Source organism: Platichthys flesus, chromosome 13 (genome assembly GCF_949316205.1).
Source record: "Platichthys flesus chromosome 13, fPlaFle2.1, whole genome shotgun sequence".
Lineage (NCBI taxonomy): Eukaryota > Metazoa > Chordata > Actinopteri > Pleuronectiformes > Pleuronectidae > Platichthys > Platichthys flesus.
Window position 1 is genome coordinate 1,660,573 of NC_084957.1, and position 18,271 is coordinate 1,678,843.

At 44.5% G+C, this 18,271-nt stretch overlaps 1 protein-coding gene across 1 annotated transcript in view; it reads left to right on the forward strand.

Moving 5' to 3' along the window:
* kcnh3 (potassium voltage-gated channel, subfamily H (eag-related), member 3) overlaps positions 1-18,271 on the forward strand; it is a 76,231-nt gene that overhangs the window by 42,761 nt on the left and 15,199 nt on the right. The window contains exons 2-8 of the mRNA XM_062403017.1: positions 4,844-5,077; positions 7,954-8,088; positions 10,827-10,966; positions 11,597-11,867; positions 13,186-13,343; positions 13,812-14,013; positions 16,975-17,370. Coding sequence (XP_062259001.1) covers positions 4,844-5,077; positions 7,954-8,088; positions 10,827-10,966; positions 11,597-11,867; positions 13,186-13,343; positions 13,812-14,013; positions 16,975-17,370 — 1,536 coding nt within the window. The remainder of the gene's footprint in view (positions 1-4,843; positions 5,078-7,953; positions 8,089-10,826; positions 10,967-11,596; positions 11,868-13,185; positions 13,344-13,811; positions 14,014-16,974; positions 17,371-18,271) is intronic.

An 18,271-nucleotide genomic window follows, 5' to 3' on the forward strand; every position in this document is an offset into this window, starting at 1 on the left:
GAAAGGTGAGGAGAAAGAAAAGGAGGAAGGTGAGGAGGAAGAAGAGGAGAAAGGTGAGGAGAAAGAAGAGGAGGAATGTGAGGAGGAAGAAGAGGAGGAGGAAGGTGAGGAGGAAGAAGAGGAGGAAGGTGAGGAGGAAGAAGAGGAGGAGAAAGGTGAGGAGGAAGAAAAGGAGGAAGGTGAGGAGGAAGAAGAGGAGGAGGAAGGTGAGGAGGAAGAAGAGGAGGTAGAAGAAGAGGAGTAAGCTGAGGAGGAAGCTGAGGAGGAAGAAGAGGAGGAAGAAGAAGAGGAGTAAGCTGAGGAGGAAGAAGAGGAGGAAGGTGAGAGGAGAGTGAATCGGTTGTGAGGCTGAAAGGAGCGAGTTCACACTCTGAGGGAAGAAGCAGCAGAAGAAGAAGCTGAGTGGAACAGGTTCAGGATGAAGTGACTTCTTCTCTTCAGTGGTTCTGATGCTGGAGGACGTGTGTGATGTTCTGGAAGCTTCTGACCAGATGATTTGAATCCTCTGACATTAAAACACATTTTCAGACACAAGTCCGTTTCCACTGCTGCGTCAGAGACATCTCTAAGAACCCGACCTGGGAATCGAGCAGTTTCATTTTCCTGACCTTACCTTTGGGCCCCGGGGATCTAAACTCACGCTGGTTCGATTCTGCAGCTTCATTAACATCTAATTAAAATGAAGGTAGATCTGTGTTCACAGGTCTCGGGTCAGTTTGGGGCTCCAGGAGGAGGAAGTGCGTGAAATGTGATCCGCTGGTTCTGCAGGGTTCAATGTGCTGGAGGGTAACTGCTCGAGGCTTCATCAGTACAACCACCTGACTCTCTGTCCAGTTGCATTGTGGGTAGTGCAGGAAGAAGAACGTGTGGAATATAAAGCTGTGTCTCAACCCGCCCTTACACCCGTCACCTAGCAACAGAGCCTCGGACGACGTATGGTTGATTAAAAACATGGAAGTGATGTGTTTTTTAAAATGTGGGCCGTCAGCTGTTCAGTGGAGTGATCACATTTAAAATGAGAAACGATGAATCCTGGGACCTGTGGGGCCGAGGAGGATCCACGGGTCGGAACACGAACACGCTGGAGGACGGAGCCGGTGGATTGAAAACGTGTGGTCGCTCCGCTGTGATGCAATCAGGGTTCGAACGCAGCCGCAGGAGGAAGCTCAGAGTTTGTCTGATTCAAGGGCGTCAATCAGTTTCCTCCTTTCGCTTCCTCCACGCTCGCTGGAGCTGAGCAACGGGTCGCTGTCAGTGCAGAGTTCGGTTCACATTGGGGGGGGGGGGTAAACACGGTGGAGACGCGGCCTCGGGGGGGTAGAGGCTGCATGAATAAACTCGCCGTAGGGTTAACCTTTAATCTCATCTCACACACACACACAGATAAAGGTGAACACTTGTCTCTGGTCCAGGATCCAGTTTCCTCTGTGACTTTAACTCTGAGCTCGAGATTTCATTAGAAATTCATGTTCTTCCCTGAAAACCTCGTCCACTGGTGCCGCTCGTGTTTCGAATGTGATATTATAAAAATGCGTATTGAAGGTTTTGTTGTTGTGTATTTTCTGGAAATGATGTAGTTTTGCAGGACATCATTTCCATTAGAAGTGATTTGCTAAGTGCTCTGAATGAATTCTGCTATGAGACCATTGAATGTGTTTGAACCCAGTGGGACAGACTGGACCACAGAGCATGAAGACCAAGGTCCCAGCAGATCTGTCCTCCTCTGGTTCTTATTGGGACAATAAAGCAGACAAAAGGACAATCGTCTCAGCAGCTTGATGTGTGTGATGTGCTTTTCTTCCCGTCAGATGTTTCCCAGCGAGCGACCTGCTGACAGGCTGATCTGAGATCTGAGGATCACCTCATTACAGGGGCAGGATCTGGAGCTTCTTTGTGAACCCTGGTTCTCTGTGACTGTTCCTCTCTGGTGTTGAGGGCCATTGATTTAGATTCTGGTGACGTCCACAGGAAGGAGACGGGAGTGAGTCACCGGCCTCCTGCGATCTCACGCTGACATTAACTCAGACTCCTGCTGTTGCTTAGGAGACAAAGTGAAGTTTATCTCAGTGGAACATGTTGAAGTCGCCTTCACATGAGGCACGTGGACCTTTAGGTTCTGACAGGGAGCAGAGAGAGGGGAGGTGACCTCCGACCAAAGGGCTCTGAGGTGTCGATGGGATTCGTTCAGGAATAGTTTGCGTTTCATTCAGGCTGCGGTGAAGTAGCAGGAGCAATGTGTTCGGCCATTTATTCATTCATCTCTTTAAACTGGACAAACTGATGAAACAGTGAGACGTTAACATTTACTAGATTTATGATATCATTTGCTCAAACAGGGTTTTAAGTAGTTATTGGTTATAAAAGGTTTATTGATGGATTTTGGTCAGAATGTCCTGCAGCTCTTGTCCATAAGATATCAGGGCAGACGTTGGATGGGTGACGGCTCCCTGACCAGTTCAAGAGATAAACAGACGCATTAATAACCATTAACAGATAAATAAATTACAGATGTGAAGCCTTTATGAAACACAGAAAGTGATGTTACTGATGGAGACGTTCATGACAAGCAGCTCCTCAGACACTCAGTGGTGATAAATATCAGACCTCGTTGATCTGCTGGAGACCACGAGCTGGAGGAGGAGCCGAGGATCAGAGGAGACGAGGATCAAACCTGATTCCTGGCAACGAAGACAAAAACCGAGAAGATCTGAGTCTTCATCATTCTGCTTCATCATATCAGATTAAGGTCGGACACGTAGTTCATCCTCGACGTCTTCATCTCCATCGCTGCTCTGGATTTTGTTCACATTGAATTAAAAACCAGCGTCGTGTAAGATTCTCTGTCCTGATGCTTCAAATAGAACCGGAGATTAAAATGTCATCTTTTAAAATTAATTTCAATGAAAATACACTATTTACTTTAAATGAATTACCATTTAGAAGGGATATGTTATGATGGTTATTACACAATGATTGTGACAACTAAAATTCTTTTTTTTTATATTTATGTTTTCAAGGATGTTGTAAAACATGCATAAAATTTAGAAACGTTTAAAAGTAGCTTAAATAAATCCCAACATATCTGCTTATATTACAACTTAATATGAGCCTTTCATATAAACATATAAGTATCAGCCTTTATGTCATCAGATTTACACAGATATGAAAACTTTTATTTGTGAGATAATAATAAAAACTCCAATTGTGTATTAGAAATATTTTACTCCATAATATCGGAACCGGCTTTGGCCTCCAGATCTCCAGATCCAGATCGAATCTGCTTGTTATTTTATATTTTAACATTTGTCAGATGAGATAAGTGAGATTTCTGATAAATGTGGATCAATATCAAACTTCATCATGTGGAAACCAATCAGATCCATATACCGGGTTATTGGTTCTATTTGAATTTGTCCTGAACCCAGAAGAACTTGTTCAGGGAGCTGCAGCAGAATTTCGTGTTCTCCTCCCAGCAGCACTGGGTCCCAGCGACCCGGCGTCTCCAGGGTTCTGCAGAACCACTGGTCCACGCTCGTGTTCACTGTTCAGCTGCTCGTTCAAAATTCTAAATGTCTTCATTAACTGTTGAGCAGCGTCTTCATCTCGTTGGTTCATCTCTGCTCTGGTGTCTGGAAGCTTCGGCCTGGCAGCGTCTGGAGCCGCTGGGACCTTCAGGGAGCTGCTCGGTCCTCAGCCCTCTGTGAGGCGGGGGGGTCATTAGCTTCACCGGAGACAGGAAGTGTGTAAATGTGTCAGACAAGGGAGTAATTAGCTAATGAGGATCTGTGTGTGTGTGTGTGTGTGAGTGACAGACTCGACTGGTCGCTCACAGAAACACGGATCCTAATCGCTGCTGCTCCTTCCTCTCGGATTGAGAAGGTTCCTTGTTTTAACGTTTTGAATGAGCTCAAAGCAACAGAGACTTTCAAACAACAAACCCACACACACTCACACACACATTACACACACACACGTACACACACACTTCACGCATCCTTATTAGGCCATGAATTATTTAATGCAGGGGCCTCGCAGGCTCCAGGAACTGATGAATCAATGAGAACGTCTGAGCACAAAGTAATAAATAGTCCATTTTAGCTGCTTCACCCATCACAGGCCCATTAACTGAACATGCACCGGCAGTACTTTCCACTTGTTATTTATGCACACACACACACACACACACACACACTGATGCACAGCCTGAGAGTGTGTGTCTGTGTTTGTGAAGCAGGTAAACAGAGGATCATGTTGCTGCCATTACACAACACAGTAGCTGAAGCGGGAGGGGCCTGAGGGCGACAATTAACCAAACCTCAGAAGCTCCTGACTGTGTTTACCTCACCTGTTCGATTCCTGTTACCGATCCTCCGCTCTCCCCCTTCCCCCCCCCCCTCTCTCACTCTCACACACACACAAACAGACACACAATCAGGCACTTTCATGAGCAACAGTTTGATTGTTTCTGAAATAAATGAACATAGAATCCAGAAAAACACGTTGTGACTCTCTCTCTCTCTCTCTCTCTCTCTCTCTCTCTCTCTCTCTCTCTCTCTCTCTCTCTCTCTCTCTCTCTCTCGCTCTCTCTCTCTCTCTCTATGGGTCACATGTTGACGTTGGATTACTCTCGGGATCCGAGCTGCAGACGTGAGACGTGTCGTACAAATACTCATCAGTGTATTAAATTGAAAATGTCTTTGAAGCTTCTCAGATTTGTCCTCGGAGGTTTACTCTCTTCTGGACGATAAAAGAGAAAAGAGCCGAAATCACAAGTGAATCTGAAACTCACAAACAATCAGAGTATATTATTAATCCGTCTCTCCTCTCTCCTCTCTCCTCGCAGACAGTAACTTTGTTCTGGGGAACGCTCAGGTCCAGTCCCTCTACCCCATCGTCTACTGCTCGGACGGGTTCTGCGAGCTCACTGGCTACGCCCGCGCCGAGCTCATGCAGAAGAGCTGCGCGTGTCACTTCCTGTACGGCCAGGAAACCAGCGACCGCTCCACGGCTCAGATCCAAGGAGCCCTGGACGAGAGGAAGGAGTTCAAGACCGAGCTGGTGTTCTACAAGAAGGAAGGTGAGACCAGAAGAAGTCTAAGTGCTCGTTTGTGGATCTGCTGTTAATTTATGTTTTGCAGCAGAAACAGAAATGTGTTCATTAAGTGTGGTTGTAGAATGTATATTGTGTAACCGTGTGCAACAACATTTCCAGCTCACACACTCATGCTGAGACCCACAATGTATTTACCGTCCATGCAGACAGTCAAACCTCTTGGTTCCAGCGGACCTGTTGTGTTATTCTCTCTCATGTGAGAACTTATCTTTCCCTCTTGTGTGTGTTTTATTTATAAAGCACATTTGATACACTAATAGATTCATGGTGCACAGGGACATTAAAAACAACACAGAGGTCAAATTATAAATCCATAATCCATCTTTAATCAAGAGAGAAGAGAAGAGAAGTGAAAACACGGAGAAAGAGAAATCCTGAAGGAGGAGAGTGAATAAAGAGCTGAAAGAAGAAGAAGAAGCTCTCATTCATCCGCTCTTTATTAATTATTGATAAGTGAAAGCTGTGGTGAATGATGTGTGTGGAGAGGAGTCACATGTGACGTGAGTTAGAATCCCGTTCTGCAGACGGACAGAAAACAAACACACACATCACAAAGGAGAAGGTTCGAATCTGCATTAGAGCTTTTTCCTCCAGGGAACAAGAGGGAAGAATAAACACATTCATATCCAGTTCTCCCTCTGACGCCTCGGGCTCACTTTTAAAATTGCATTTAGAGTAGACGCTCATATTCATATCAACAGGATTTACTGTACAACACGAGACATTTGGCTTCAGCTGCTCTTTGCATAACGAGGCCGATAAATACACACGACAAACACACACTCTGAAAAGCACTGGATCAAGTACTGATGGTGTTTAGGTCGTTAAAGTCGATTGAGCTGCATTGTTTAAGTACTTTTTTAGCTAATATTATGATAAACTGCATTGGTTTTGAACGTTTATTAAGATTTATATGATCTATTAAGGAGAGCGTGTATCAAGAGTATTAAATAAAACGTATTGTCTTAATTTAAAATTTTGTCTTGTTAAGGAATAAGCGTCTTGTTGTTCTTCTCACGTTCTCATCACACCACACAGATTTGGGTACTTTTAAACTTTCAGACGTGTACAAATACACAGAAAGTAAACACACAACACAGACAGGGGGCTCTAATGTTGTACTTCTACCCTCTGAGCTGCATCTTCTGAAAGGAAACCTGTTCTGCTCATACTCAGGATGTGTTTCAGCGAGATTACACAGAATCCACTTCACAGATTATTAAAGAACTTGTTGGAAAGTTTATTTTCGGTTAATTTAACGTTGTGAGATCAGACGTTTTTCAACATCTTCCATGACTTATCATAAAATAATTTGTGGATCTAAATATTATTTGGTGCAGATCCAAATAGAAATGTGGATCTAGTGAATTTAAATGTGTTTTTTTTAGAGGAACTTTGAGTCTTGATGGAAACATGAACTCGACTGAGTGACTTTCTAGTTTCCAGCTTTTCTCTTCTTTTCTTTTCTCCGTCCACGTGTTCCTGTTCAGAGTCTGTTCGGTTACTGGTGAAATTAAATCTCCCTATTACATTAATAACAATATGCTCCAATGAATGAATATTAATCCACATATATCACCGACAGGTTTTCCTCCTTTATTAGTTATTCATGTGGAGGCCGAACAGACGTGTAACTGTCTCTGTTTCCCACCGGGTTCCATTTAAAAGGACAAATCCTCCATATGAGGATGTTTGTGTGGAGCTAATCCTCCGCCCGCTTCCTGAGACGCATCGTGAACACACATGATCCGCCGCCGGCTCGAGTCCCAGGAAACCGCCGGCCGTGTACGAAGCGCAGCTCATGGTGTCACGGGTCGGAGATTAAAGCTGAGTAACACGAAACCAAAGCAGCTGGTTTCACTGGGATTTCCTGTGTTTATGCAGCAGCCAGCAGGGGTCACTGGTTCTGACTCATCGTCATATTTATGAGTCCCAGTTTGTATTTGTACCGGCAGCGGAGAAAAGATCAAAATAAGAAGGAATCAGTTCAACACGTTTATTCAGGTGTTTCACTGAGAGACTTGATCCCTGGTCCCAGTGCACATGGACACGTGAGTCAGGCCCACACACACTGACCTCACTGACCCCAGTCAGATACACACACCGCAGGAAACAGTTCAAAACATCTGGACACATCTGCTCCAGGAAGTCGCTCACTATGTTCAGGAATAGGAAAATATTGAGAGGAATAGTTAGTTTGGTTTTTTCATGAGATTTGCTGGCAGGTTCCACGTCAGGTTCCACGTCAGGTTCCACGTCAGGTTCCACGTCAGGTTCCACGTCAGGTTCCACGTCAGGTTCCACGTCAGGTTCCACGTCAGGTTCCACGTCAGGTTCCAGGAGACAGAAAACAGTCGAGAAGAACGTCCACTGTTTGTCCACATCTCTGATCCACAATGAAAAACCTTTGTTTAGATGTTTGTATTATTGGATGTTTGGATGTTTGGATGAACTTCCATGAAACGTGTTCAGACTCAGATCATGAACCTCATCCATGGAACCACCTTCTCCTCTGGCTCCACGCTGACGTTCACATTTCTGGTTTTGAGTGAAATGTCTCAAAACCTAATGAAACAGATTCTCATGGAACTGGTGAGGTCGTTAGAGTCGAGGTGTCTCGTTCTCTTTCCTCTGTCACTGAAGGACAATCAACAGTTTCTAATTATGAGTCAATCACTGGCACATTGTGTTGGTCTGTAAGAATCCATTAGGACTGAACACATCTGATCTAATTATGAACACGTATGATGTTTCCTTGGCTGGTCGTTAGTTACAGTGGATTCATTCATCAGTGAAACCAGAGGGACAGAGACCATGTCTGTCTGTGTGTGTCTCTGCAGGTTCACAGTTCTGGTGTCTCCTGGACATCGTGCCCATCAAGAACGAGAAGGGTGAAGTGGTTCTGTACCTCGTGTCCCACAAAGACATCTCGGACAAGAAGAAGGACCATGATCCAGAACACGGACCCGACACCGGTGAGTTTAAAGACATCGTCCTGATCACAGCTCCGCTGGTGGAACATGAGACAAATGTCTTCGGGCTCATTGTCCTTAACGTCCTGTGCTCGCTGCCTGAGGTTTGTCCAAACTCACCAAGTCACCACCGAGCCTCAGGGAACTTCTAGAAACTTAAACCATAAATCATATCCATGGATGAGGTATAAATAACCTACCATATTTATTTAGAGGGCCAGTTCTTTAGATTACCTATGATTAATATCGTTAGAACGTGAAATCAAACAAACACATTAACACGTCGAGGTCACAGCTCGATTTCTGAAGAAGTCGAGAGCTGATTTCAGAGACTGAGGTTGTTGTTATATATAATAAGTAATAACTAAAATGTTAAAAGGAGGAAAGATGAAATACCTGATTCTAAACTGTCAAATATTTAATATGAAAAGCTCCTTGAACAAAGGCACAATTTCCTCTAATAGCTGCCGACCACAGTTTATTATGTCTAATGGGAGCTGCTGTAGTTTCCATGTTTAACATTCTCAGATTCAAATAAATCATCTTCTGTCTCATGACTCATCTTCGCTGAGGAGCTGGAACCTGATTATTATCAGTGAAGAATTCCACGTGCACGGTTTTGTCTTCAGCTGTGAAGAGTCACAACAGCTTTCTGTGTTTCTGGCAAACGACGATTAAGCGTCTATTAATAATTTGAATGGCTCTTATCTTTTCCATCTGTCATCCTGCGTCTTCTCCCCGGTGTGCATCTCAGCCTGATTAAATAAATGCCTGTTTGAAAATTACATTGATATGAATGAGTGCCTCTAATAAAGTGCACGTGGCGACACATAACGAGTCTGTCGGAGATAAACACACGTTTCATCATCGGCTGTGAAAAGTGCAGATACTCGAGGGAAGACGTCTCTGTTGAAATGATCAGTCGATTAGAGGCAGAGAGGAATTAACTGATGCTGGAGATATGCAGATAAACAGATGTTGGCTCTGAGACCAAAAAATACATCTGGTGAAACGATAAATGAAAACATCAGTTCGATCGAAGCAAACAAACTTCTGGATTCATGAGCTCAGAGCCAATCAGCTCGAGGCGTCTCAGTCGATTCTGAAACGACTGAGACGAATTCTCACTGTTCACATTTAACATTCACTGTTTTTCTGCCTGTTGCCGGAAATTAATTTTTAATAGAATCTGACCAACAGACACAAATTTAACTTGTGAATCTGTTGTTGCATTTTTTCTTTGCTCTGCACAAATTATTGATTTGATTCTCCATCAGGAACGTTTCACCTCGAGTTGATTTTTAATTTCTGCCTCGTGTCACTGAAGGTTTGTGTTTAACTTCACTTCCTGTTGTTAAACCTCACGATCCTGAAGCAGCACAACACATCTGACCTCCAGGGGGCGACGCGGAGTAATCAAGCCTCTTTAGATCAAGCCTCTTTGATTTGCTGTCACCTGCTGGAAATCACGTATCCGATTCCCCCCCCCCACTTGCCCCTCAGGTCTCTTATCACTTTGCTGTGGAAATGAGTTCAAACCAAACGAGTTATTACATTTCACTTTACATCAGGTTCTGTGCACAGCGGAGACGAACAATGAAAGAAAGAAAGAAGGTTCCAGATGTTTCTGTTTCCAGATCGTCACCGTGACTCGACGATAACTGTTCATGTTCACGTTTCACCGAAGAAACCGTGAGAGGAAACTGAAAGAGGGAGAAAGTGACAGGAGGAGAATGAGGGGAAGGAAAGACTTTGACTTTTCTAGTGAGACGAGTTCGACTCAAACAAACTCATTGAGCTGTCGAGCGGCTCCACTTCTCACCTCTGGTACTTCGCTCGTCGGGACGTGAGTTATTTTATCTAAACACAGAACAGTTTGGTGAGAGCGACTCGGAGTGAAGAGGCTGACGACTCGTTCAGGATCCGGATCAGTGAAGATCTGACGGATCAATTCTGTTCAAACACAGAAACTGTCGAGATAAACAATCCTTCAGAATCAGACTGAGATTCACCACAACTCACACACACTGGGTTTTAAAAGTGCAGATTTGAAACTCCATAACTTGAGTCTTACTTCACACATGCTCACTGTTGATTTGTGTAGTGAACTTGCACCAGAAAAAACAACAACATCAACAACAACATATATCTCTGGTGTTTGACAGATGGTTAAATGTTTGAAGTCCTTTTTGTGACATCATGTTACTGACAGCGACAGAATGAAATGTAAAGTGGAATAAACGAGAAGAAGGAAGAAGATTTTCACGACTTCTGGAATCTACCTTCTGTCTTTCTTTAACTGCAGAGATTTCAGTTTTGTGTCTCACCTGCATGTTGATGACTTAACTTCATTAATTAAGATATTTAGTCTTCGTTACAGGAGAGGAGTGAGATGTCACAGCGTAGATCCTACAGAAACACCAAGGCAGATCAGAGTCAAATATGTAAACATAAACTTGGATCAACATGTGCACGTGAGAATATCACAGAGAGAAACAGTCCAGCATGTTAACAAACAGCTGAGTCATCATCACGTGTGTCTTCTCACTGAGACACTTGATGCTCAGACTTGATTTTAATGATGTGGAACAAGTCACATGTTTTCTCTGCTCGACCTTCAACGCTCACCTGTCAACGTCTCCAGCTTGAGAGAAGCTGCTGTTTGATGAGGACTCTGGTTTCTAACCCTGTGATGTTGTAGTTTGAATTGTGTCTGAGCTCAGTCTCCCCCCCCCCCACAGACGAGGAGACGGGGCTGGAGGTGCACCAGGTGACTCGCCCTCCGAGCTTCAACAGCCACCGGCGCCGCAGCCGAGCCGTCCTGTACCACCTGTCAGGACACCTGCAGAAACAAGACAAGAGCAAACTGAAGATCAACAACGTGAGTGTCTGCATCTTCAAGTGTTTCTTAAGCTTAAGTTCATTAGTGTATGACTGATGAGGATATTAAATATAAGATAATGAGTTTTCTGCTGTTTATTTGTTCCACTCAGATAAAACTCTGGAGTGAATCATGGAGGTCGTAACGTTCAGCGTTGATTCGATGTCACGGTCGTTCTGAAGTGTCGGATCATTTTTGTGATGATGTTAAATGACAGTTTTTGACTGATTGAGTCGACTCACTGATATAAACAGTGTGAAAAAATAAGTAATAGTGAAAAGTAACAACAAGAAACTGAGCTTTATTATTCTCATCAAAGGATTTACTGCACAGCTGAGGAGTTCGACTGCAATAATGTTGAGCTGCGTGCAAACAGGAACCGAATTATCCATTTAAACTATTTCCCCAGATTGACTCGTTAAATCTCTCCTGAGTTATAAAAACATATTCTCACATCATTCTCTGCTTCTGCTGCTATTTCATTTAAACTGTGCAATATAAAGAAGTTCAAATGTGTGAGACCCAGTTTAGATGGGTGCTTCATTAAACTAAATGAAAAACTGAATATCCAGTGAATAGTTCTTTATTAATGTAGATTTTCTTCGCCCTGTGATCTCGTCCCTGTCTCAGAACATGTTCGGGGACAAGCCTCCGATCCCGGAGTACAAAGTAGCAGCCATTCAGAAGTCCCGCTTCATCCTCCTGCACTACGGAACCTTCAAGGCCGGCTGGGACTGGTTGATCCTGCTGGCGACCTTCTACGTGGCCGTCACCGTGCCCTACAACGTGTGCTTCACCGTGGTGGGGGGGCGGGAGGACGGCGGCAGCACCGGCAGCAGCAGCTTCCCCCGGAGCCCCCCCAGCGTGAGCGACATCCTCGTGGAGATCCTGTTTATTCTAGGTGAGAGTTTCATCTACAGCTGAACCCGAAGGTCCCATCATGAGGTTCACACATGAGCTACAGATGTGTAAGAGCACAGAACATCTGGAGGGGGGGGGGGGGTTCTTTATCTGTCACGTGTGAGAATCATCATCGATGTGATGAATCCTCCAGATGATCTCCTGCTGGTTCTCACATGATCTCAATCAGACATGAAGGTCTCACTCAGCTCCTCAGAAGAAGGTCCGGAGATCCTTCAGTCCAGTTCAGGTCTGAAGCAGCTTTAAAATCACTACATCCGGATTTTTCTCTCTTCACCAAATTGCACAAACTCATAATTGTCTCTTAAACATGTCTGATTATCTTTATTAGGAACTTTGAACTAATCTCTCCATGAAATCACAATGTTAAAGGAAGTGATTCTGGATTCACAGCAAACATTTAAAGAGTTCTTTCCCGACACGTCCTCATTTTATCTCGAGGTTTAAAATCCTCTCGTGTTCAAACACATGTTCAAGCTTCTGTTTGATGAGTTTTCCTTTTTTCCAACGTCAGTAATTAACACAACTTAGTGACCGAGACATTCGCCCGTTTGTTCCTCGTCCACCTTCCCTGACGGAAACTCAATAAAAAGCTTTTATCTGAGCGGCTCATCGCTCGTAATGAAGTTTTTAATGAGGCGTCCGCAGCAGATCTGAGTCGTTTGAGAACAACAGGTCTCTTTGTTCCCGTCTGCAGGAAACAGTGAACACAAGCTCGCCATCAATAAACCTTCTGCCATGAAATGATATGAGCCACGCGCAGTCAATAGGCCGACGCCCGCCCCCCCCCCCCCCCCCCCCCCTCACTCGATATTTCATTTGTTAGAAGTAAACAGGCCGGTGGGTTCATCATTACGTTCGATGGTGGATTGAAAACCTGGTGTCAGGTCCGATCCTTCATTAACTTCTGTTGAGTCGCTGCTTTTAATGAATTAATTAAAACCTTAAGACTTTTACTAAGACCTGGGCAATTTAATTTTCACATAATCCTGCTGACAAACAAACCAACCAACCAACAGACTTCTGAGAGTTCTGGAGAAGCAGGAGAAGAGGGCGTGAGGAGCTCAGAGATGTGTTGGGACCATTAAACAAATGAGACATAAAACCAGCCTGAGATCATTTATTGACTTTTCAAATCAGGCCTGAACCTTCATCTGTATATTCTGAGACTTGACGGTTTAGAATCCATTGTGTCCGTGTTCTTCGTCGCTGTGTGATGATCATGTGACAGTACTCACTTCCTGTCGTGGTGCTAACCCCTGCTGTCGCCCCCTGCTGTTTGTTGTCGCCCCCTGCAGACATTGTGCTGAACTTTCGAACCACTTTTGTGAGCACGTCGGGTCAGGTAGTGTACGACGCCCGCTCCATCTGCGTCCACTACGTCACCACCTGGCTCTTTGTCGATCTCATTGCCGCCCTGCCCTTTGACCTGCTGTATGCTTTCAACGTCAGCGTGGTGAGTCTCCTCTGTGTGTGTGTGTGTGTGTGTGTGTGTGTGCACATCTGTTTGCATGATCACAGACAAACAACGTGTGACAGATTGAAGAGCTTGTGACTAATCAAGCTTCTGAATTCACCTCCTGTGTGAGTGTTTGTTCAGAGAGAGAGAGAAACACTCTGTCTCCTGCTGCTCCTCATGAACAGGAATTCCAAGGAGGAGAAATCTATGTTTCAACGTCTCTGATTCTCGTGTGGATTCATTTCATCAACTGTTGCTCCTCAGACAAACAAGCGATGCTCAGCTAATCTGGTGTCAGTGCTCATGCTGCTGCAGGTCTTTGTGTTCCTCAGGATCCTGCTGCGTAAAATCACTCCTCATGCAAAGAGAATCACACGACTGCTTTCTAAATTCTAGCTCAGAGCCTGCATGTGTGTGTGTGTGTGTGTGACCAGATGTGTTGTGTCTCTCCACCTGTCCCTGCAGTACTTCGGCGTCCACCTGCTGAAGACGGTGCGGCTGCTGCGGCTGCTGCGGCTGCTGCAGAAGCTGGAGCGCTACTCCCAGTACAGCGCCGTGGTGCTGACGCTGCTCATGTCCATGTTCGCGCTGCTCGCTCACTGGATGGCCTGCGTCTGGTACTTCATCGGCCGCAAGGAGATCGAGAGCCCGGGCTCCTGGGATATCGGTCAGTAAGATTCAAGATTTATATATTCAAATGCACAACAATAACATCAAGCAGTCGCTGGCAATGAAATGCTCGAGTCACAGTCTCTCTTCTAGCAATGCTCAAGTAATTACAACCTCAAAAATAACATAGAAATAGTATAAAATAGAATAAAATAGAATATCAATATTTAAATTAGAAATTAAATATATATATCTAAATATATACATATATATAAACAGATGAAGAAAGAAATAAGATAAAACAACAATAGTACAAATGTGCAAATAGACCACGGTGCTGGTTTGGTGGAGTTACTGCAGTTCAGAGGAGTTTAGAGTAAGTAAGAAAGAACCTTCCACCAGGCACAGTGTGAGAAGTACTTGTACTCAGCTGCTGAAGTAACTGTACTTGTGTACTACACAACTGTACTCAGGCTGTGTACCTTTCCTTTTAATATCTTTAAGTGCTTTTCGTTTTGTTATACTTTTACATTCCATTCCCATTCCTCTGGGTGAAGAGCTTTTATTGTCCCGTTTTGTTTTCTAGTAACTGTCCAGCTCACACGTTGGGATTCACTGTTACTTCTCTCTTTCCATATGTTCCCTCTTTGTTTCCTCTCACTCGCTGAGTCGTCCTCCGTCCGTCTCCCTCATCGATCCGTCCAGAGCGGCCCATCGTTGTCCTTTCAGCAAACCACATAACGACAGGAGTCAATTCACGTCCCTCAAGTTAACATTTAGAGAGATGAGAGGAATCCAGGGGACGACGAGACAGTCTGACCTTAACTGACCTTTACGGCTGTGATTAACCACACAGCTCTGATATCGGCATCTCCATACGTTTGACTGCTCTGTCTGCCACTTGGCTCCTTACTGCCCCCGATGGAGCTGTGGTTGTTATACGAGCCACGGTGGACAGAGGAGGACAGAGGAGGACAGAGGAGGACAGAGGAGGACAGAGGAGGACAGAGGAGGACAGAGGAGGACAGAGACGTGGATATTACATGTTGTTGTTGGACAGACTTCAGGTTTCCACCAGAAGCTTTTGACCCTTAGAGGCCTTCAACCTTTAGATGGTGTTACAGGATCCGGCTGCAGAGCCAAAATAAACACACAGTCCACATCTTCAATTCTTTATATCCAGACTTTTGAAATCTAACACAGGGGCAGAAAAATATCTCACACTCCTCAGAGCAGAGAAGCATCTGAACCTTCAAAGTAAAATTAAAACTTCTGGAGTAAGTTATTTGATGTAACAACAAAGTAAACTATGTTCATGTTTAATCTGTAGTGGGTTTGACTTCTGAGAACTCCAACACAAACTGGTTTTGTGTGTAACTCCTGGTGTGATGCTGATGTGAGGTTGTAGAAAGCAGATGATCAGGACCATGGAGAGCTCCTACTAATTCAGTCAGTTCTGCTCCACTGAGACATCAGCACCTTGGACAGAGACAATAATCATAAAGTCTTTATTGATGAAGCTTTTCTAAATAAAAGACACCCAAGTAAGATTTAAACATAACGATAAAAGAAAGAGTAAAAACATTTAACAAAGACAAACCTTTAAAAGGTCAAATCAACACAAGACTAGAAGTAGATCAGAAGCTTTGAATTAAAGGAAGCTACTGGAAAATCATTCCCAGTGTTACACAGTTTCAATACCCAGGATTTACATGTGATGTAAACTTACTTTACAAACTCATGTGACTTTACAGTAAAGTTAGTCTGACACTCTTTAGTGACGCAGGATGAGCTGCAGCAACACGACATTTAAAATCGACTATAAACTCACTTTTTGTGAAGGTGATTTCCAGAGAACAGCTTCTTTAGAAAATGTATTGTTGTTGTAGGTAAATAAAAAATTATACATATTATAAAATATTCTGGGTAAACACTCTAAATTCCCAGTTGAAAGCCCCCCCCCTCCTCAGTGATTCCCTCCACGTCCCCTCTTGTGTGTTTCATGTTGTGTTGGGAAGTCGGCTCCTGTGGGTGACGGAGGTTAAGTTGTGCTAATGACGAAGTAATTAGGAAACTACTCAGGTGTTAAATCCTCTCATGTTGTTGGTTTAGCTGCTGGAGTGGGACTCTGCTCCCAGCTCCACCTTCACTTCTGCTTATTGATGCTGGCAGGCCGGTCTGTACTGAGAACACACACACAGACACACACACAGACACACACACAGAGACACACCCAAGGTCAGAGCTGGAATGTTTTATACCCGGGATCAATGAGCAGATTCATCCTTATTGTATTATTCATACTCCCCAGTCCTGCCGTCTTTCTTTTCCTGACTCGGCCTCCGGCGGCTCGTCTGGGCTTCACTTCTCCACTCGTCTACTCACAAACACTGTTTCTCATTTCATCCCTCGCTTCCTCCTCTCCACCCTGCCTCCTTATGTCCTCCCTCCTCGGTCCCTTCTCTTGTTTTCCTTCCTCCCTTCCTCTAAAGCTGAGCTGCTGTCTTGGTACTTGTAAGATTATCTTGAATCCTCCGTCTCTTCGGTGCAGCTCAGTGAGATCAAGTCATCGGATGATTGTAAAAGAAAATGTGGATTTTTATTTTATCTCTTAATCTGGATGCACGGACTCGTTCACACCTTCAGAGTCGAGGTTTCTCCGGCTGAGGGAACATCAGGAATCTTTGGTTAAGATGAGAATGTTCCAGGGAAATTATTATCTGGTTTGTTTAACTGACATTATGGATCAGCAGAATGAGTAAAGTCTAAAAACTCGGATCTTAGTACCTCCAGAACTTTTAATCTTCGTATATAATAGAATCTATAGCTGCTGTAGAAATGAAGAGGAATAAACCCCCTGGATATTTCACCAGGAGGTGAACGGAGCAGAACGTATTCAGCTATAAACGGTCTCCAGGAGAAGTTCTGTGCTCAGGTGATAACATGCCTCAGTGCAGGGGAAATGAAAAAAGGATTTTCTATATTAACGTCTCCCACTGTTTATCTCCCTCTCCCTCAGGCTGGCTCCACGAGCTGGCCAAGCGTCTGGGTACCCCTTACTTCCTGTCCCCGCTGGCGGCGCTGGTCCCCTCTGCCGGCGGCGGCCTCCCGGCCAACAGCAGCAACAGCAGCGGCAGCGGCAGCCACTGGAGCGTGTCGGGGTCAGAGGTCGGCGGCCCGGCCTCCTGGAACTCCAGCCAGTATTATGGAAACGTGTCGGGGGGCGAGGCGGTGTCGGGGACGGCGGGCGGCGCTGCGGGGGTGGCGCTGCTGGGCGGCGGCCCGACGATGAGGAGCAGCTACGTGACGTCTCTGTACTTCGCTCTGAGCAGTTTGACCAGCGTGGGGTTCGGAAACGTGTCGGCCAACACGGACTCGGAGAAGATCTTCTCCATCTGCACGATGCTCATCGGAGGTAACACAGAGTCGTCCTCTCTGCATCGGGTGCATCGACACAGCTGAGAACATTCCCTTCTGTCTCCGTCTTTAAAATTCCTCCTTTTCATATTTGGGACAAACAATAGATGCAAACACACACATTCAGATCTCATCAGTCTCACTGCGGTGACACGGAGGTTCACGAACATGTTCGGCTTCATCTGCTTTGTTTTTATCAGGTTATTTAAAACTTTGGACTCAAGTCAAAAAACAAGAGCTTAGTTTCCTGATCATAAAATAAAATATTTCTTCAATTTGCAGGATGATACAAACATGTCTGCTGGGAGAACAGAACCTGTTCTCAACTTCTCCTTATTATTTTTTTATAATAATATAGTTTTATGATATTAACTCCTCCAGTGAAGTAAACCGTGTGTTAATGAGGAGTCATGTTTGCAGGAGTCAACAACAGTGACATCTTAGCCTCTTACATTATTATTATTAATTCTTTCATGTGATATTTCCTCCCAGGAACCAGGTTTTTCCGAGCTGTGATATGAAATGTGGCTGTTCTCTCCTTCTTACTTATTGATTTGCACAGTAAAAGGTTTTGAAAGCTGTTTCCTGTGCTGTGCTCAGTGTCTCTGAAAACAACACCAGAGTAAATTATTTCCTGTTTCCCGTAAAGTTGTTACTTCCTCGTTCGTTGTGGTTTCGTCTAAAGTAAAGTGATAAATGAAGAAAACGTAAAATGGAGGAACTGTGAAAGTTGAGATTTATGATCAGACAACAAACATCAGGCTTCATCAACTTTGTCCACATCAGAAGATGATTCAGCCACAATAGTTTCTCTCAGTAAAATCCAAACTCCTCATGTTCTCATGTTTCCGTCTTCAGGCAAGAAACTAAATCCCAGGAGAGTTAGAATTTGACATGAT